We start from the raw sequence: 22410 nt of genomic DNA on the forward strand, positions 1-22410 counted from the left end.
TTTTTCTCCTCCACCACAGGATCATAGCCCAGCTCCCATCGCCTCACCACTACTGCCTTCTCAGACCCCAGGCTCCCGCCCACTGCAATCCCCCCTGCAGTGGTAGTGACCTGCCAGCTCACCACCTTCCTAAAATCCCACCAGGACTCTCCTCTGTTTTGACTTATCGCATACCAGGTCTTCACTCCTCGTCACGGTTTTCAGGTTCTTTCCTTATCAAATAACACCAACTGGGTGCAATATGAATGATTTTCCCCTTTGCCTCCGGGGTCAGCCAGGCTCCTCACTGTCTCAGGAGTTCCACTGGGCAACCCCTACTTTCTGTGCATCTAAAGCACACTTACCCTTACAAGTAAAATCGAGACACACTTCTCCACGAGATCATGCTTCCCACTGCAACATCACACTTCCAGTCCTTGTCTAGATTTCACTGTTCTCTTACAATTTCACGTACTTCATTCCGTATTCCCCTCAACTGGCTAGAAGGGAAAGTTATTAGCCTTTACTGGATACCACTAGGTGTCAGACATTACGGGAGATATAAAACATCTGGGTGCATTGTAAGTACTGCTAAAACTTCCATTGAATTGACTGGCTCACATTATCTTATGGGAATCTTTAACTGCATGGGGTCTTACTCTATGAAGCAGCCTTAAAGAAGAAAATAATAAAATCCAGAAAAAAAAGGCGTAATTAAAAAATGTAAACGCTTAGGAGTTTGAGAAAAAACAAACTGCTTCAATTCTCCTTCCCCTACCAAATCAATCATCCAAGTTGTTGAAAACAAGAAATTTAATTGCTTTTCCTGGGCCCTGTCCACTCTAGGAAGAGAACTGAAAAAAGCAACAGTAAATCTGTGAAGCCTGAGTAATGAAAAGTTGATTGTAGCTCCAAACTAGATAATCCACCGACACGATCTCCAGGCTTAAAAACTAGCACCCGTCACCACAGCCACTGCAGACACAACCCATCAGCCTTTCAGAGCTAGAAGGAAACTGGGCTATTTATTCTAATGTTCAAATGCTTGTATCAAACATGCATTGAACATACTCCTACCCAGAATCTCCAGGACCCTTTCCCAACCTTTACTCAGTTAAGAATGAACAGTTCCTACATAGGAGGAAACAAGTTCTCAGTCAAGGTTGTCTCATTAATTTTGAAGAATTTTTTTAAAATGTGACCCCTGCGTGCACTGCCACAACCAGAAACGCCAGAATCATGGACTAGCGAACATATGTGTGGATTGTATATGCTATATTCTCAGCCCAAAAGTTTTAATTTAAGGGGAAGTATAAAATCTATTAGAAAGCATTATAAAAAATTACAGATGTTTCCAACTATTTGGGTTCTGACTAGCTCTTACTTCTTTTTCTGCCTGCACTAGGAATTGAACACAAGAAATACAGCGAAACTGGCCCAAGTAGTGTCTATGAATCTTCTGTGGAGAAGAGATTAACCAAAATGAGAGCCAAACTCTTTGAAAATACATGCAGTAAGACTCAAAATACGCCAGTCAGCCTAAGCCATCCTAGCTCCTCATTTTTGGTTGAACATCCTTAGAAAACTAACAACTTGGCTTGTCTAATAAGCCACGGATTCCACTCAAAGCAGCAGAATTTACTAAGCATGAGGGGATACGGTGCATTTTGTTGTCACTTTGCTACCCGAACCTCAGGCAGAAAGCACAAAATTATTTATTTGAGGACAAAGCTGGAAACATATACTGATAAAACCAAACAGAGGTACACCTACTTGCCACTTTGTGCTGAAAACATCAGCACTCTGTACTGGGAACATGGCTTTGGTCAGCTCGGCGGTGACCGTGGCCAGGGGAAAAAGCCGATGGAAGACCCAGGAAACTGTAAGCAATTCAGCCCATAAAATCACCACCCTCTCCCTGAGGGGGGGTAGGGCAGAATCTGTACGTCGTTTTCAACTTTCCAATGACACCAGATGGGAAGCATCTTAAAACATGAATGAATTCAGAACAATCATTTTTTGGCTCAAGCTAGGTACACCTATTGAATAGGCAGGCCTGTTTTCAGTAGCCCTGATGTCATACTTTAAAATGAATATTGTTTCAGGACATCAACACTGCTCAAACACAAGGGATCCAAATATTAAAATGGTACTTAAATGTTAACTCACTTGTCTTTTTCCTTCTGGCGGACATATATGTGGAAAGGTACCCACACGTGGCTCAGCATTTTTAAGCAGGAGGAGGAAAACTCAAGGATTTTTAACCTATAAACATACAAGGTACCCAAGTTTCTTCACCATGATTCACAGGATATTTGTGACCTAAGGGGATTGATCTGCTGTGAGCCTAGGGTCTAGTGTCCTTTATGGCCGTGCTCTGGGAGTTGCCATCATGCCTGTGTCAATACCAGTGTTTCCCTGACACTGTCACAGCCTTCTCTCCCCGGGTGCATGTAATGGCTTAAAGGCAATCTAAGGAAAAGTTCTTCAGGGTTTCTGGGACAAAAGATTCTATAAAATAATGATTTATTGAAGTTCTCATGATCCTCAAAATAAGGCCATTCAGATTCCTACAAAGGCTAAACCCTAATAAACTCATTGTCATCATCAGTGAAATTACCAAAAAATTGCAAGTCTTCAGTTTTGTCTCATAATTTTAGTCCTACAAGGAATTTTAATGAGTAAATCCTGTCAGATTTCCAAACCAAAGCTTCATTTTTGAAATATGTCTTCATCAAGTGATCAAGATTATCTAAATTGAACTTACCTCTTTATGCTTGGGCAGGCAAACGGACTACTACATTACCATTGATGCAAAGGGATTTATTTTCAGCTCTGACCTTCAAAAGTCTGAAAAGCTGCACACCAAGGTCAACATCAAAAAGAGAGAGGAGGTGGGGAGGAAGCTGGTAGTTGTTTTCAAAGTGAACTCTGTCCAACCCGATAAATCAGTTTTCTAGTCAGTAAATGCAGATACAAATAATAAAACTCCTTTTCAGGGAAACTGTAATTTGGCTCATTGTTTAGAACTGCCCAAAGACATTCTAACTCATCATTTCACTTCTTTTTAATCTGTCATTAGGTTTTGCACTGTATGGCTACATAACAATAACAGCTAATGTTTATTGGGTAGTTTTCATGTTATGTGCTAGGCACTATTCTGAGCTCTTCTTACATGTATTATGTCATTCAAACCCCATAGCCAACTATGAAGCAGGTGGTATTATTATCTTCATTTCACTGTTGATGAAACTGAGGTACAGAGTTAAATAACTTGCCAAAGCTCACAAGTTAGTAAATGTTAGAGCCACAAGATAATAATAATTAACACTTCATAGCACTTCAGGATTTTACAAGAGTTTTTTCAGCCATTATCTCCTTTGAGCCTCACAACGCCTATGATATTGATGGAATAACAGCATCAGTTTAATTTTACAAATGAAAAAGTAAGGCTCCAAAACACTGACTTCTCCAAACCAGGAAATGAAAGAGTTGGAACCGGAATCCAGATTTTCTGAGTCTGTATTCTCTCCTTCTCCCACGACACAGGCTACCTTTTTTTACTGTAGACACTCAAAACAAGTATTTTCATCAAGCACTGATTATTTCTCAAAGTACAATTCTAGATTTCTCAAAGCACACTTCTAGTTCCAGATGGTTACAATTATGTCTAATTTCCCCTTTTATCCCCAGCACCAAGTGCAGGGCCTGGCACACGGCAGACTGAGTCTGAGTACTCTCAGACACTCCTCTTCCTCCGCCAAATTCACTCCTCTGTGTTCACACTACCTTGCCACCCTGGACTGGCTTCAGTCCATCCTCACACATCATCCCTTAAAGGAGACCAAAGTCTATATAAGTCCACACTCTCTTTGCCACCATCCAACACCCAAGAAGATATGACAACTCTGAGTTTTATCTCAAGTTGGATGCCAAAACTCGGTTGATGACTATGGCAGTCCACCTTCAAGACAGCTCCCAGTGACCCCTGCCTCACAAAAGTCACACTCTTATACAGTCCCCTCTCAGACCAAGGTGAGCCGGTGTGACCAACAGAATATCGCACAAGTAAAAGGATGCTAAAAAGACCATGGCTTCATCCTGGGCTTGCTCTCTCTCTGCAACCACTTGCTTTGGAGGGAAGCCAGCCACCACGCTGTAAGAACACTCAGGAGCCCATGTGGTGAGCAACCCAGGGCTGCCACATGCATGTGAGTGAGCTTGGAAACAGCTCCACCACCCGAGATGATTGATGCCTCACTCACAGCTTGAGTACAACCTCATGAGAGACCCTGAACCAGAATCATCCAGCTAAGCTGCTCCTGGATTCCAGATCCACAGAATCTGTAGGTGATACACGTTTGTTCTTTAAGCTGCTAACTTTTGGATAGAACACACCACACAGCAATAGATAACCAATACAGGGAAGACACCTGCTATTCGCTGGCGTAAGACTACTTAAGTCTCTACGGACCCCTGCGCGCACATACACTTGTCGTGACTATCCAGATGACGAGCTGCACAGATGTTTTAGTACGTACGACTGCGGACCCGGCCAGGGATGATGCCTAACGCGTGGTACATATACCACATCACTTTGCTGGAATCGGAAAAATTTCAAATCTGGAAACACACCTGGCCCCAAGAGTTTCTGACAAGGCATTGTGAGCCGTGTTCACTTTTTCTAAAACATCTTTGATTAATCCCACCTTGGCATATAAGAAACATAATTTCTTATAAGAATTTCTTTACCTCTTAGACTCACCACCACATAACTCAAAACTTGGTTATAAATGGTCTAGTCTTGGGTCTATTGTTTTATAAGTTAATGTTCATCTTTCCACCTCAAAGTTAAATTTCTTATAGGCAAGAGTCCTCCTCTATTTTATCCTCACCTCCAGAAATCCTGGACGCTACTGGGTACACAACAGGCTCTGAATAAATTCTTGCAGAATTGAATTCACAAAGCCATACCGACAATAACAGATATAGGGTATTGGTCCAGACCTCCGTATACCCTCACACTCAAAAACCTATTTATCTTCAAATAACTGCCCCAGAACATGACGTAAAAACAGTGTCTGAAAGGGAAGGGGAGAAAAAGCTGGCTCTCTGAGGAATTCTGGAAAATTTGCACATCCTCCAAGTGCCCTTGTAAACAGCTGCAGACGCATGAAATAATCGTTATCAAGGGAAAAGATCTATTAGCCTCCTGATGATTGGCCCATCTGAAACCTTTCAACGAAAGAGCAATTTTACCTTTCTGCTCTCCTCCCTCGCACCTCCCTCAGGCAGGAAGAAGGGTCACTAATCAGTTTTTAATTTTCTTTCCTGAAGAGATACTCAGAATGGAGCTGTAAGAACTCAGGGTAAAAGCTTTACAAAATAAAGACCATGGAAGAACTCCAGACCTTTTAGATAAATAAGCGTTTCTTTTAAAGCCAAAAAATTAAAATGCAACGTGGTAAGCGTTGCTCTGAAAAGAAATAAGATTCCTTGAGACAAAAGCGTCTCTCCCTCATAAATCTACCTGAAAAGAGTGCCACAAATCCACATTCCAAGACTGCAGGAGGAAATCAGGCCAATCATAGACCTATCAAGATTTAATTTAAGGAGGAGGGAGGTGGGTAGAGAGGGGTTTGGAACATGGGAAGAGATGGGATTGGCAGTAAAGCTAAGTGATTTTCAATCAATTCTGACGTCTTCCTTTATAGTCAGCTCTCAGCCCTTCCTCTCTTGCATGCAGTCAAGAAGCCAGGGGTGGGTGAGCACTGAGAAAATCACCAGATGGGAAACCAAGAGACAGGGTTCTGCGGACTCTGTGCCGGGCTCTGGCAAATCATTGCCCCTCACTGGGTCCCTGTTCCCTCACCTAGAGAATGAGAGGACAGGGTGAGACAATTCTGAATGTCCACGCCAGGTCTAACTCTCTATTCTAAGTGAAATCCAGTCTGCTGTAATTCATGTCATCTCCTCGACATCCTCCCCCTGGTGTCTGCTGCATATTCTGGCAGCATCTTGGGGCTGCGTTAAGTGAGGCCATGTGACCACACACAGGTCTGGTGCAGAGAATCAGATGGCAAAAGAATGAGTGGCTGGCAGGAAAAAGCAATGACAAGTAGAAACGAGTTTGTATGAAAGATTTTGTCCTGCTAGGGCATTATCCAGATTCTAGACCCTTGAGATTTTCTTCACTGAGGGAACTGCCTGTAGCCTGCATATCTATTGGGGTTTTTCAAGTATTTGAATACCACCAACTTTCAAATCGTGCGATCCAGATAAAACTGTAAAATTTACACAATACCGGTTTCGGTATCCCTGAGATTTGCTGTTACAACTGTCCTCAGTCATAGGGGGTGTTAGTCCAATTCCATACAGCCACAGATGCTTCCTAGGGTTGAACCTACAATCCTGCTAGGAATCCTAGAAGTTCTGGGTCAAAAGGAAAGCCCTGGGGGCAGGGGATGGTGTTCAGAGGTGGTCTTCTAGCCATGTGTTATTTTCCTAGGAGGAAAACACTGTGCAGCGCACTGCTCAGGACAAATCTCTAGCAATTTCTCAGTATGTTTCAAAGGAATAGATAAAAACCACACACCTATTTAAATATTAACTTGCCAAACATGCTATGCCTTCACCTATCAAAACTAACACAATTATTCATAAAACATGCAAATACCCTTTTCCCAGCCTTCTACTAAGTGTTCACAGAAAGAGTATACAAGAATCAAAGGCAAATCCTTTACACACAACGAAAATAGTGCAGTCAAAGGCTGCACAGAATAGTTTTTGGAAATCGAAATATTCAACCCAAGTTTCAAGCTATAAAAGCAGTAGCAGCACCTTCACTAAAACAATCCCGTCAGTCCTTCAGATAAGACAACTACTTACTGAGCACCACCGGTGCCTAACACCCTGCTAGGTTCTTGAGGAACCTGGTAAGACAATTGTCTTACTGACCCCAGGAAGTTTGCACGACTTTTTTTCAAAATATTACACGTCAAATTTAACTGGGAGTGTTTCTTTGCCAAATGACAAACACCTACTACCTTACCAAGAAACTAATAAAAATACACAAAAATAGGCATGTAGATCAATGGAATAGAATTGACAATACAGAAATTAATCTTCACATTATCAATTGATTTTTTTTTAAGATTTCACTTATTAGAGAGAGTGTGTACAAGCGGGGGGACAGGGCAGAGGGAGAGGGAGGAGCAGACTCCACGTGGGGCTCCAAGACCCTGGGATCACGACCTGAGCCGAAGGCAGACGCCTAACTGACTGAGCCACCCAGGCACTCCAGTTGTCAACTGATTTTTGATAATGGCGCCACGACAATTCAATAAGAAAAAACAGGCATGGAGCTAAGGGTTTCACATACAGTATATCTCAGAATAAGGTGGAGAGCCTCACCCTAGTTTTGTAGATGAAGAAGTGGACTCAAAGAGGCTAAGTGACTGGCCATCCACACCCCTTAGAGAACCAGCATCACTTTGAGCAGAAGTGGGAGGTTAAATACTACAAACTAGAATTCAAAAAGAAATTTATTAGCAAATAATATATCATACATAACTATCATTTATTGAGCACCTTTTGCTCCTATGAGCCTAAAATTTTTTCTCAAATTCTTACAGTCATCTTGCAGCTGCTATCATGCCCCCCAGCTTACAGATGAGGAAACAGAGCCTAGTTCCAGGGAAGAGTCACTTGGCCGGTCACAAGGCTGAGCAGGGTTTGAACATGGGGCAGGAGTGAGGAGAAGGGAGAGGCTGAAGGTGACCACACAGCAGCCAGGTTTGAAGGCTGGTTCAGGTGTGACATATGAGGTCCAGGACTAAGTTGGGAACAGTGAGAATGGTGGAGAAAAACCAATTTGATGAGTGACAAAGCAACAGAGGCTCTAAGACTGCCTCTCAAACTCAGCTCTGAATGAAGACCAAGGTGGGACCCGAATGGTTTAAAAACTCAAACGGTCTCTGTGGGTTAGCTCAGGAACCTGACCGTGACTCGTGTCACTATATGGAAAAGCTGTATTCTGAACAAGGTACTTTCTACCCAACTTCTGGGACACCATCCCCACAAAGTTGAGAACCCCTGGCATTATTAACTATGCTTTCTCATGTGCTCAGATGTGTCATTTCTAAACAATGTGTTGCTACATTTGTTCCTCTCATAGGTCTCAGTCAGCTAATTCCTCCCCCACCATCTGCCCTGTTGGTTATTGTCCGTGGGGGCTAGGACTCAGCACCTCGTGCTTATCCTTGCCTGCCACCAACCCCCTTGTTCTAACTTCTTCCTGGCATGTCAATATCCTTGAAAACAAACTCCTCACACATTTGGAAGCCACTGCCAGGCCCTTTCACGTTTTCAATGATTATTAGGAAAGCCTCTGGGAGAGCCATCTCAGCCTTTTGGGAATCTCCTAGCAAAGTGTTTAGTTACAGAGTAACGGGCCAACAGTCAGCACTAAGGAACAATGACTGCTCCACTTAAAAAAAACAGGAACTACATACACGGCTCAGAGGGCACAGGAATGCAATCCACATTTTTTAAGAATGGTATAGACTCACCAAAGTCTAGTTACAGGCTTTTTGAGTCACAAACCATATTGGCTGGTTCCTGACCTCAGCACACCTAGGCGATACCTAAACAAGTAATAACAGATGCTTGGTTAATTTTAATATATGAAACTTAGAAACAAATCTTGTGATGCAGAAGAAAATGACAGTTACTCTTCATAACCCAAAGCAGGCTAATAAGGAGTGTTACGTAGGAGCTATACTCGCGGCTAAAATACTGGAGACCAAGCTCAGCCAAAGCAGTCGATCCCAGAGAAGCTAGAGGGCACAGTAAATCTTGTCTCTGACTTGTGTTTGTAACTGGCCTGTAGAAAAATGCCCTGTGCAGAGGAATGAAAAACTTACCATATGTTATATAAAAAAAAAAACAATTTTACCTTATTGACCCTATCTCTGCCATTAAGCCTTAGAGCAGTGTCAGGTGAGCTTTATGCAGCTTCAAGAGTAAAACGGGTGCGACAGCAAGATTAAAAATTACACGGATGGTCCCTGTCGGTGTGAACCCACCCTGTGAGACCAACTGACAATCTTCTCCAGCGGTTTACAGAATAGGAGACAAGGAAAAAAAAGTAACCCACGTGTGAGGATCTATTATCCATTCTAGAAACATGCCTTTCTTCCAAAAGACTCTCAAGATATAAGGGGAAAATAATAAAAATATTTTTTTAAAAATAAAGAGAGAGAGACAGACTTAATCCTGACCTCTAGGATACAAAGGGTGTGCTTCGTGTTTTCTGAAATAGCAGCTCATCGGCTCTTGGGCGCGCTGCGTGCACTCTGTCCACCGCACCATCTCATTTTCTACCCATTATCAGTATAAGAATTAGAGTATCTTGGCAACAGATTTTTCACAGCGAGGTTTAGTTTGTTCTAGGATCTTTTCTAGTAGAAATAAAATGGCAAAAGAACCTCATTATCCATAAGATTTTCAATGTGGCCTGTTGCAGCTGTAACACTCCTTCCATTCCTCTATTCAAACGACAGTTAATAAGCATCTCCTGCATGAGGCTCACCGCGCTAGCTGCTAGGGGACCACAGGTAGGGGCTCACAGGCTCCTGGAGGAGACAGATGTGTCCAGAAACAATGCTTGAAATGCGACAAGGGAAGTGCTGGAACAGGGTGTGTGTGAGGCCCTGACTAGCACTTAACTCTGTCTGGTCAGCCTGGGTTGAAGTCTTCCTGGCAAATAGGATACTTGATTCAAGTCTTAAAGGATGGGCTCAAATGACTGTGTACTTAGGGAAACGTAAGAGGGTACACCACTCGGTGGGAATCAATGCATAAAGGTACAAGAGTCCGGTACGTTTCGGAAACTGAGCATTTCGGTGTGCCCGCAGAGCAAGTCATCTGAGTAGGCCCTCAGAACTGGTAAAGGTCTAGATCAGGCAGGCTGCTAACACAAACAATGAAGTTTGGAATTTAGACGTATTGCCCATCAGGAGAGAGGTGGCAACACCTGGGCGTATTTTTAGTTGTCACAACGGGACAAGAGGTGCTACTGGCATCTCCTCGGTAGAGCCTGGGAATACAGTCACCCCCCAGTGGACAGGAAAACCTCCCACAACAAAGAACTGCCCAGCCCTACTCTGAGATACAACTTGACACAAACCATCAAAGAAGAGTTTTGCATTTTCTTTGTAAGCGTCTAAATAAAAATAACAAACCACCGCCCATGTGGCTAATCGAAAGAAGAGCCTAGACTTTTGTCTCTACAATTTAGATTTAATTTTATCACCACCCGCTACACTCAGAATATTTGTGTGGCCCTAAAATACATATGTTGGAACTCTAACCCCAAGGTAGTAGCAGTTGGGGCCTTTGAGATTACTGCTCTTATAAAAGAGGGCCGAAAAAGCTCCATAGCCCCTTCCACCATGGGAGGACACAACAAGAAGTTTTTCACCCAGAAAAGGGTCCTCACCTGACCATGCTGGCACCCTGATCTCAGATTTCCAGCTTCTAGAACTATGAGAAATAAATTTCTCTTGTTTATAAGCCACCCAGTCTATGGTGTGGGTTACAGCAGCCCAAATGGACTAAGACAACACCCATGCCCAAAAGAAAAAAAAGCTCCGATTAGTTGAAGTTTAGTTCAAAGTCAGTTCAAGCTTAACATTACAGAATTCAAGAACAATGATATTAACAGAGCTAAAAAAAAAAAAAAAAAAAAAAAAAAAAAGTGTAGTCCACCAAAAACCAAGAAAATTATAAGCACTTAGAGAAGGACAGCCATTAGTTGCTGGAGGTAACCAACAATGCTTCTCCCCTTAAATTACTTTTCAATCACTTTCAAACCATGGATGATAAATGGTATTTTTAATAATTATTTTCAAGGAAAAAAAACTTCTTATAAAATTGAGGGGACATTTACAGTTTGAGGGTCTTGATAAGGCTGTATTGTAGAACTAAAATTTGCTAAGAGAGTAAAACTCACGTATTCTCAACCACAACAAAAAGTAACCATGTGAGGTGATGGACGTGTTCATTACCTCGATGGTGGGATAGTGGGACTCCTGCAACTTCTGTTCTACCAAATCATGTTGTGCAGTGTAACCTAATTCCGTTTGTCAATTATACCTTAATAAAGCTGAAAAAATACTTTGAATCATTTTAAAAACAAAAAGATATTTGAAGGAGCATTTATGTAGTAGTCCATCTTAAACAGCAACAATAACACAGATATCCTATTTGAATTTCCAAAAACAAGAGGCAGTGCTGGTGAGGGGGACTTCTATCCCAGTCACATCTAATTTACCAACCAATCAAGACCCACAAGCCAACCTCACATTGACAGAAATGTTGATGTATGATTACTTGCATCAACCTATATTTATCGGGTCCCTGACTCTATACCTTATGAGACTGATATTAAAAGACATATATGTATCTACATATATATTTAATATGACTTATGAAGCAATGGTGCTTTTCACGTGTTCCCAATCTTCTTTGATGTGTTCTTGACCAGTCCAAATGGAATGAAAATTACAATTCTTGGTAAGTGAGATGCAAATAATTTAAGTCCCCACCTTCTAACTGTTTTTCTAGTTTATTAGGAAGTTTCTGATCAAAGCATCAAAACTGACTCACAATATTTCCTCAGAAACCTCAGGATGATTAGGAAGGAACTTCATTTAGCAGTTAATGGGTAAATTGCACACTTCAACTGTGTGAATTGTATATCTCAATAACACCTTTAAAAAAAAGTTAATGGAATTTCCATCTTGCTGTCATATTGGTTTCATTAATTTACTCAAATACGACAAGGGAAAAATGAGCACCTCAGTGTTTATTACATTACTGCTCAGAGCACTAAAACCTCGCTGAAACGAAAATATTAATCTAGTTCATATATGCAGCAGCAATTTTGAGGACTAAATTTATAATCAAACGTTGTGATTTTTTTTTCCCCTGAAAATCTTTTGCTAATCATTTGACAACTTACACAAGTAGTTTGAGCCACAATCAAATTTTGCTTTCTCAGAGAACAAAAAGAAAGATCTCTACCTTCCCCAGCACAGAGAACTATAAAGGACCTAACAAAAGTTTCCCTGAACAAACATTACTCAAAAAACCAAAAGACCAACCACAGCAGAAATTCTTACTTAAATAAACAACAGAGATAGCAGCATAGGACAAACAGCTAAAAGCTATTGTGGGGGTCAACACACAACCAAGAGCTTTCGGTTTATATAAACTTGAGTTCTTAAATCTTGGATAGGGCTCGAACTCCCGAACTGCATACGAAAGACTTCCTGCTTGTCAAGGTGAGGTTACCTCTAAGGCAAGTTAAGAAGCAAATTTCTATATAACATTAGTATGAATACAAATACACTGTGTTTTATTTTTTAAACAGAAAATTATTTTCCATTTAAATGCTATTCATCTTGACAGAGGAGATGTGTAACTATTGTCTTCAGGCTGAAATGCTTTCCATGGGAGCAAACACGTCAATTTTTTTTCTAATCAATGAAAGACTTTGATCTAAGTTGCAGAAAATCACTTCATAACTAACTTTTCAATTTCTAATTTGGTTTCTCTCATATTTCTTCTACTTAAATTCACTACAATTAATTTTTTAAACTCACAATGCATTATTATAATAGTAATACAAGCAAATTCTTAAGTAACTATTTAGGAATCAGTAAAAATCTATCACTAACATCCATTCTTCCTTGAAGGGATGAAATAAGTGAATAATTTTAAGGCAAAATTAACTGTCTTCATTTGAGATAGAATGTGGAAAACGGTCATCTCAAAATGTTAGGAAATACTTTTGAAAAATAAATAGATTTTTCTATTTTAATTTCAGGAGTAAAATGGGCTAATTGATGTCATATGCTTAATTTTGACTTTAAGTAATGATAATAAAAGTTACCAAGCATACTATCCTGGGGAAAACACCATAATAGCAGCTATTGACTATTTCATTTACATTTTAGTTTACTATGTCATTGACAAACTAAAGTAGGAGTTAAAGAAAATGCCAAATACGTGCAGAATAATAATAAACACATACCCATTCAATGTTACATACCATCTACCTGTGAGGTGCTATTCGTACATTATTCCATTTATACATACTCATATGTGTTTAATTTAGTATATACCACAAGTAGATAGGTGCTTAACACATGCATTTAATGGTAGCCTGGTAGTTACAGATAATGTGGTTAACTTCAGCAGACAACATCTGTGTTACACATATGGCCATCAAAATAATTGTGGCATGCTTTTGTGACACTGAAAGAGGCCAAGCCTGTTGCAAAATGATTACTTCCAACAAAAGCCTGCTTAAATTATTGTTTCGTTAAATGGCATATATCCAAAATAACAGCATTATAAAGTTGCTATTGCCTTTGAATCACTCACCAATTTTCAACATATTTGTAAAACAAGATAAGCACCATCAGGTTATAAAAAGTAATTATGGATCAGGATTTTTTATTCATGTTTCTTTGACAAAATTATTCCATTTGATCCCAAGTCTTGGCTGCTGTCTTGACAGAATAATGTCCACAGCTGACAGGGGTATGGCTTTCATGATTGAATAGGAAGCTCACACTCCAGATGACTTTAGACTGTGCACTTCAGAAAGATTTCTTTGTTGTTTTAGTATCAGATCATCCATTATCTTTTTCTAATTGTTTCTTTCCCCAAGCCAAAGAGAATCTATGTATTATCAAAAATGTATGATGTTTTGTGATTTTTGCCTATTTGCACAGTACACCAAAGAATGCTACACCCTCTTGAAAAGTTCTTTTCCTGATTTCATGGGGGGAGGGGAGGAGGGGAACATCAAGAAAAGCTGGAAATATAAAATATGAAACACCCTTTTCCAGGAGTCTTTTATTGGCCTTGAGGGGAAACACCAAATGAGAACCTGACTGACTTTTGCTTTTTATAATTCCTGCGAAACAATGTTCAAAACAATTTCCTGAAGAAAGGGTTAAATTTATCTTGTGCTTCAATTGATCATTTTTGCCCCCATCTCCTGCTTAAGAATGACACCTGTGAAATCAGCATTCTGTGCACCAGGAACGGTGACATCAAAGCTGAAGCTTCTGGCCAGGAACAGTTACTTCGGTGTACATAAAGCTGTGTGAAAACTGATTCACACAAGGAAATGCCCAGGGCCTCCGCCATTGGGATTAACTTCTGACATAAAGACTACAGAAGAGGACACTGGCGGCTGGAACTTAGTTCTCAGACCAGCAGCTCCACGGGCATGGAGGGCGGGGGGCAAGAGCGGGGAGCAGGGGCGGCAGCCCTTCACTGGATTCAGCCGCGGAGGTTATCTAAAGCGCTCCGGGGATTTAAACATGCAGGAAAAGAAACAAAACAAGTCGTTCCGAATTCGGGTCACCTTTGGGTAGTTCCTTGGTACCAAGAGCAAAACAAGCGCGCAGGCGCGTCCGTCAGGTTGTCAACCGTAAACACGAGAACTCTTCCAAATTAAGGAAGTGGATCTCTGCGCTCTCCCACGGCCTTTCGGTTCGGGTTCTCCAGGTTAATAGCAGTAATTGCATTTTAATGGCCTACGAACAGGCGCAAAGTTATTTACCGAGTGGCTCTGAGACGCTGACTTGAACGTGGGGATGTAACCAGTTCGCTTACTCTCCGTCCAAACGCCGCACTACCCGACCGCACACCCGGGCACCGCAGTCCGGGCACCCCGCAGACGGTCGGCGAGCGAGGCACGCGCCACTCCCAGCGGCACTAACACGGGAAGCCCGCCGCAAAGCCCGGGGACATGGTGCCTCAGCGCCGCGCGCAGCTGCGTCTTCCCTCCCGCCTCTTCGGAGCGGCGCGGGCCCGAGCGCTCGGGGGACACCGGGGCTGCGCAGAGTTTCGGTCTCCGCCGCCGGACTGCGCGCTGCAGCCGAGCGCGGGCGGACGGACTACGTTTTGAGACGTGAAACTTACTTCCCTTCAGGAAGGGGCTCCAAGTGAATCCACCCGGGCCCGTCCACACTCCCGCTGAGCGCAGGCGGCCGCGGCTCCTCGCCACCGCGCCCCGCGCCAGCCCTCAGACAAAGCCTCGGACCCCGGGCCCGCCCGGCCGCCCACCCCGGGACGCGCCCCGGCCCGCGCCTACCTTGATGCCCTGCTGCTGCGTGGTGAGGGTTAACTTGGACTCGTTCAGCAGCAGCACTTCGCAGTAGAATTCCTCGGGAACGGCGCAGAAGCAGCCCATGTCGGCCGCGGCCGTCTCCGGCCGGCAGAGGAAGCCGCGACCCAGGCGCCGAGCCGCCCCCTCCCCTCAAGCGTGAGGCATTAATTCACGGTCCGCGCGGCGGCCGGCGCGACAAGACCGGTTCCGGCGGGGTCCAGGGCCACGCGGACGAGCCGCCCGGCGCCCGCGGAGGTAAGAAGGGCGGAGCAGCCCGCGGACTCAGCGCCCGGGAGCCGCCGGGGCAGCGCCGGCGGAACTGAGCGCGGAGGGCGGCGGCGCGTCCCCGCGCATCCTGCGGCTCGGGCCCCTCCCGCAGTCCTGGGGACGACGAAAGTCGCCTGGCAGTGGGGGCGAGAAACGGGAAAAGGGAGGGACGGAGCTCGAGGCCCTCCCCAGACGAGGAGCCCCGGGAGCCGTGCAGCCCCTCAGCCGGTGCCGCCCGGAGCGCGGCCGCGACACCCGGCCTTCCTTCCCTGAGGAGACCCCGGCGGGCTCCCACCCCCAGCCCCCGGTGCGGCCCGCCGATCCGGGAGCACTCGGCTGCTCCTTTGTGTCAGGGGCACCCACGACGTCCCGGTTCCTCTGCAGGGCCGGCGGGGGGGGGGGTCGTCGCTCAGGCAGCTCCCTCCGCCAGCGCGTCCCGCGGGCACCCAGCAGCCCCGAGAGCGTCGGAAAGGGCAGCGCGCTCCTCACCCAGACCCGCGAGGGCAAGTCAGCTCTTGGCGGGGCGCGGCCGCCGTCTGGGGACCCGGGAGCTCATCCTGGGGGGCTGCGCGTGGCCAAGTTCGAGCTCGCTCTCGGAGAGCGCCTTGCTGTGGCGGCGGAGGGGGGCTCCTCCGGGAGATTCGGACGAGTGGGGAGTCGGAGGGCTTGCGGGCGCGCCGGCGGGCGGAGCAGCGGGAGCCCGAGCTGGGAACGCGCCGGCGGGCGGATGGGGGTGTGCCTTGGGCGCGAGGCCGCGGCGGTTCCCGGGAAACTTCTCTAGGCGGCGCGAGGGGTGGCGCCCCGGGCAGGAGCAGCCCAGGTGCGGCTGGGCTGGGCCCCGGCGCTGCAGAGAGTCCTGGAGCCGAGCGGGGGCCCAGAGGCCGGGAAGGGGCGCCCCTTCCGGGCGGGGTCCCGGCTGAGGGCGGAAGGCGAAGCGGAGGTGGTCGAACGGCGCGGTGCGGACAGGTCCGCACAGGAGCCCGCGCGCTGCACACTGGCCGCCCGGCTGTGCCGAGCCCTGGTCCTGCTTGCTGTGTCCGTTTCCCAGGGAGACCGGAGGCTGGCTCCAGGAAGGCCGGGCGCAGTTGTGCTCGGACCCTGGCGTTCGGCGCTCCCAGTCCCACGCCCTCCGCGCGACGGGCCGTGTCCAGGACTGGCGGGCACAATAGCTCTGAGGCTGCAGTGACCCCTGGTGGGTCCTCGTGTCCGTGCACAAGCAGCAGAGGCTGAGCGCCGGATGATGCCGGGCCCCGCAGGCCTTCGGAGCAGGTGCAGTCTGTGCTCTCCAGCTGGGAACCAGCAGCGAGTTAATGCAAGAAGTCAAAGCAGACAACAGGGGGGAAGACGTGGAGCAGGGTTGAGGGTAGGCCTCCCAGAAAACTTCTATACTTCATTTCGGGTATTAGAAAGAGCAAGAGCTTTGGCATCTCATAGTTTTGAGTTCCCTCCTCGACCACTTATAAGCCAGGTAATCAAAACTCACAAAATTTGCTTAAAACCTTAAAATTTTTTTTAAAGAAAAAAATACTTGCATCCGCTGCACAGTAGAATGGAAATGAACAATTTGCAACTTTGGAGGTAGTTTCCATCCATAGTCATTTGCCACGAAGGACCTTCTAAGACACCTCTTTTCCTGTTACCTCAGGCCCATCTAAACATGAATTAGCACAATCCCCAAAGTGCAATAGATATAAACCCTCACGTTTAGTATGAACTTTACCTAAAGCTAAGAATCAAACCGTATTGTATTTTCCAGTGCTTCCGTGAACCTGAAGCCGGTTTTGAATTCCTAATCAAATTCTGTGTCCAACTTTGGGTTGTGTTGTCAATGTTTTGCCTGACATGAGCTGACACATTATTCTGGATTTTGGCGTCTTTACTTCTGGAGGCTTTTCTGTAACAGAATGTTCCTGACATAAATTACCAAATGTGTTTGAAAGGCTTCATAACAGGTTTTCATTCTTTACCACAATATCCAATAGGGTCACCTGTGCTTGCAAAAACAAAAGGTAAAATCCAAGTGTAATCATTTGTTTCGCAGTTTTGAGTTTCGCTGACACTTGTTTTATATCCTTTGACTTTGTTTTGGTTTTGTTTTACCTCCGATGGTAATGAAAAGGCTGGGGCTTTGGGATGGGGGCAAGGATTCTGTTCCAGGCCCCTTACAAGGAAAAGCACAAAACCATGAATTCCCATACATATGAAAGCCCTTCCTGAATGAAGCACTTTCTTTTCCATTTCTTTGTTGATTGGAGAAAAGGAAAAAAAAAAAAGTCTAAACAAAAATTGGAGTTTCCTAGAGATAATAGGAAGATTCCACAGGTTGTTGGTTTTTTTTTTTAAAAAAACAGCCTTATTGAACTCTAATTGGCATACAGTAAACTGGATATATTTAAAGCATATAGTTTGAAAAGTTTGACATATGTATCTGTGAAACCACTACTACAATCAAGCTAGTAAATGTATTCATCACCCCCTACAGTTTCCTCCCATATCTTTGTAATTTCTCCTTCTCTTTCCTCACCACACCTCATCTCCCAGGCAACCACAGATCTGCTTTCTGGCACTATAGATTATCTGCATTTCCTAGGTTTTTATAGACATGGCGTAATAGTGACAACTCATTTTTTTTTTTTTTTTGGTCTGGTCTGTTCACTCAGCATAACTGAGATTTGCCCATGTTGTTGTATGTAGCAACAGTCCAGTCATGTGTGTCGCTCAGTAGTATTTCTTCATATGTGTACCCACAACTTGTTTTGTCCATTCATTTGTGTGGTTTCCGGTTTTCTGCTGTTATAAATAATACAAATACTACAAATCCTGCTACATGGATTGTACCTGTCAGTTCAGGGCGCCCTTACAAAATGCCACAGACTGGGTGGCTTACACAACAGACACTGCTTTTCTCCTAGCTCTGGAAGCTGGCAGTCCAAGATCAGAGTGCCAGTATGGTTGCTGTCTGGTAAAACCTTTCTTCCTGGCTTATAGATGCCTGCCATCCCACTGTGTGCTCATGTGCCCTCCTCTTCGTTGGGAGGCATGGTAATTAGCACAAGCCTTACAGAGTCTCTTCTTATAAGGACACTAAACCTTCGTATCAAGGCCCCACCCTTATGACCTCTTTAATCTTAATTACCTCATGATAGGCCCTATCTCCCAATACAGTCACATTGGGGGTCAGAGCTTCAACATATAAATTTGGAGGGACACAATGCAGACCATAGCAAGGATCCATGTCTTTGTATGGACATGTGCTTGTGTTTCTTTTGAAATTTAAAAAAAAAATGTGGAATAATTGATTGGATCATAAGATAAATAAATGGCAAATGAGCACTTGAAAAGATATTCAACGTCATTAATCATTAGGGAAATGCAAATTAAAATCAGCATAAGATACCACTACAGATCTGATAGGATGGCTACCATACCACGATACCAAGTGTCAGCAAGGATGTGGAACGATTTAAATTCTCATATGTTTCTGGTACGGATGTGAGATGGTACTCTGGATGACACTTTGACAGTTTCTTTAAAAGCTGCACATATACTTTCCACGGGATTTTGGAGAAAGACTTTCTCTGCCTATCCAGAGAAAAAAATTAACAAGATACTATCAAGCACATTTTCCCCCAGGAAAATAGTATTTGTTTTCAACATGTGCATAACATAATACAGTCTATTTAAAGCCTTGTGCCAAAGCCTTTGATCTCTTTTCAGAGATTTTTTAGAAAAATACTTCCTTTGGTCAAGATGACATTTTGTCATAATAGGCCTATGTAGGTGAGACAAATGACAAGTTCATAGCAGATATAACACTATGGAAATATGTAGACCATCTGTGAAGGACTGCCGGAACCCCCATCCTGGAAGAAGCAATTTCGGTCTACATGGAGCAGGCCCCCCACCCCTTGCTGAAACGTGCATTTCAAAATGCCAGGCAGAATTCTTTTTAAAGCACCATGTTCTTTTTAGGAAGATGTCTTTCGTCATCTTTTTATGATGTTACATTTTCCAAACTTCAGAAATTTGACTGTAATTTGAAAAAAGAAAGAACACCTTAAAAGCATTGACAGTAAATAATTTAATCATTTAACTACCTGGAGGCAGTGCAGCAGAATCACCAGGAAGACTTGTTAAAACACAGATTGCTGGCTCCACCCCCAGAGTTTCGGATTCGGTACATCTGAAGGGGAGCCTGAAACTTTGCATTTTTAGCAAATTCCCAGGTGACACTTCTGCTGCCGGTTTGAGAACCACTGCTTTAGAGCTTATCTTTCCAATAAATAATAAACATTGGTCCTGATTACCTATAAATAATTTTTTCCAAGGGGGTGGCTCATTCTTTCCCTCCCTATTAATCTATCTCATCCATCAAAATCATGCGTATCAAGGAAGAGTATTGAAGACCCTGCCAAGTATGTTACATCAGAAAGAGTCGTTTTCAGAGAACATAAATATCCCTGTTTTAGTTTCAACATACTACTGCCTACTCTATTCAAACATCTTCCTCATTTTTCTTTCTAATATAGTATGTGCTCAGGCACATCCCGTTTTTAAGACCATGCTGCCTTCTGACTCACTTCATATATATGTCATTAACCAGCTATTCTCCTCTACTAACCCTTAGATCCCATTTACTGAAATGCCTCAAGGGTGTTACCCACATTTCAAGAGAAGACATCTCCTAAGACAACAATCTAAGCTGTTTCTTCATCTTTGTGATCTCCATATAAATGTTCTTTGGGGTTTACTGAAAATCCTCATTTTGCAGTTTTTAAATCCTTGTTGGTGAATCATTGATATGGTTTGTATTTAGTTTAAATGGTTTTGGAACTTTCACTTTGAAATACCCTAGTTCCCCCTTCACTGTTCATATGTATAGATAGATAGATAGATAGATAGATAGATAGATAGAAAGAAAGAGAAAGGAAAGGAAAGGAAAGGAAAGGAAAAGGAAAGAAAGAAAGAAAGAAAGAAAGAAAGAAAGAAAGAAAGAAAGAAAGAAAGAAAGAAAGAAAAGAGAAAAGGAGAGCTGGTTGATAAGTCTAGTCCCTAGTCCCTTTGGAGACTTTTTTTTTTTTTTAAGTTTTTTTAAACAACTGATTAACATCTTTGCCTATTGGACTGAGAGATTTCAAAGATGGGCAAGAGTGGGTGAAAGGGATACTTTAATACATTGTTGGGGAGTTGTGAATTGATTCAGGCTCTCTGGAATGTAATCTGTTATAAACACAGCAATTTAAATATGCATACACTTTGAACCAGAAATTCAACATCTAGGATTTTATCTTCATCAAATAACAGACACAGGTAAATGAAGAAAGGTATTTATTACAGCATGTTTATAATAGTAAAGCTCTTCCAACAATCCACATGCTCAGGAATAGGGAGCTGTTATATTAATTCTAGCACATGCATGTAATAGAATTCCCAGCAACCGCTAGAAGGGACAAGGTGGACGTATGTGCCCTGACATGCAAAGTTATCAGGGTGAGTAGTGAGGCAAAAAAAGAACAGCTTATGTAGCAGTGCATATAGAAAGGTCCATTTCGGTTTCTTTTTAAAACAAAGTTTGGATTTTTTTTTTTTACAATGAGCGTGAATTAATTTAAATGAAAATAGATTTTTTATATTAAAAGAGCATCATTAGTGGTTAAGAAAATTAACCTTATTTAAAAATGAACAACTTTCCTAGGTTCTAACCTGGACTCTAATGACTATTTTACGTGGTTCATGTATTCTGTTCATACTCTGAATTAAGCATATCAACTTAATTTTACTAATATCAATTTATTAATCCCCCTATGGAAATTTGAGGAAGGGATGGGGAAATTAGCTTTTAGTTATCCTGCAATTATTTTGATCGTAGGTCAGACTAGCCATGTAACCTTGAAGTAGTCCCATCATCTGTGCCTCAGAATGTTCTTCTGTAAAGTGAGGGACGCGGGACTTTTTTTCTCGTGCTTCTAGATCTTCATGCCCCGCATGCTGTTTTCCCATCCCTTTCCTCTGTAAATAGCACATTGCTCTTCCGGTTAGAGTGGCATCACAGGGAAGGAACAAACCAGTATAACATCTGGCAAAAAAAAATCTGAAAAAGTTGAGCTCCAAGCACAATGTCTAGTCTTCTGATTTAAAACTAAGAAGTTGCCAAGAAAAACTGGAAACAGTCATTCACTCCAGGGAGGGAACACGGGTGGTTGGTGGGACAGGAACAGAATAGAGACTTAACATTTTATTGTATTCCTTTCTGTACATTTAGAATTTTGAATCCTATTATTCAGATATGTATTACCTAGTCACTACATAAATATTTTAAACTCATTTTTATTTTTTCAAAGATTTTATTGATTTGAGAGAATGAGAGAGAGCGTGCACGTGCTCTTGCGCATGGGTGGGGGGAGGGACAGAGGGAGAGGGAAAAGCAGGCTCCCTGATGAGCAGAGAGCCTGACAACTGGAGGCTTGAGGCTCAGTGCAGGACCCCGGGATCATGACCTGAGCCAAAGGTAGTTGGTTAACCAACTGAGCCACCCAGGCGCCCCTAAAATCATTTTTAAAAGGAGTATAGTTTATGATCCCATTTCTTTAAGTGGGCCTGCATAGAGTAAGGCCTAGATTTATGTATGTAAAATATCGACAGTGATTATCTCTTTGTAGAATTGTGAGTGAATTTTGTCTTCTATGGCTTTATTTTTTATAAATTTTCTTCCATGAATATTATTCCTATAGCTAGATAAATCTTTTTAATTTTAAGCGTTAATCACAAAAAATAAAAAATGTATAATAAAGAACAAAAGGAGGCCAAATTAGCACGTAAAACAAAGGAAGAAGCCATAAAATCTCTATTAGCAATCATGTCACCTGACTCAGGTGCTGAGTAGATGGCCCCTGAATCCTAATGCCTTCTCTCACTGTGAACTTTTCTCAGCTTAAAGTCCTCCTCTTCCTAAAGTCCTCCTCTTCCTAAAA

General features: G+C 43.3%; 2 protein-coding genes across 3 annotated transcripts in view; one reads left to right on the plus strand and one right to left on the minus strand.

Annotated features, from left to right (window-relative positions):
- The window catches only part of EPB41L4A (erythrocyte membrane protein band 4.1 like 4A), a 239004-nt gene extending 223689 nt beyond the window's left edge, over nt 1-15315 (minus strand). For both annotated transcript variants that reach the window (XM_057307352.1, XM_026498459.4), the window contains exon 1: nt 15158-15315. In XM_057307352.1, coding sequence (XP_057163335.1) covers nt 15158-15256 — 99 coding nt within the window. In that variant the 5' untranslated portion in view covers nt 15257-15315. The remainder of the gene's footprint in view (nt 1-15157) is intronic.
- A 48-nt stretch (nt 15316-15363) lies between these two features.
- APC (APC regulator of WNT signaling pathway) overlaps nt 15364-22410 on the plus strand; it is a 301009-nt gene continuing 293962 nt past the window's right edge. The window contains exon 1 of the mRNA XM_026498453.4: nt 15364-15427. The gene's annotated coding sequence lies outside the window, so the exon portion shown is untranslated. The remainder of the gene's footprint in view (nt 15428-22410) is intronic.

This window comes from Ursus arctos, unplaced genomic scaffold (assembly GCF_023065955.2).
Source record: "Ursus arctos isolate Adak ecotype North America unplaced genomic scaffold, UrsArc2.0 scaffold_5, whole genome shotgun sequence".
Lineage (NCBI taxonomy): Eukaryota > Metazoa > Chordata > Mammalia > Carnivora > Ursidae > Ursus > Ursus arctos.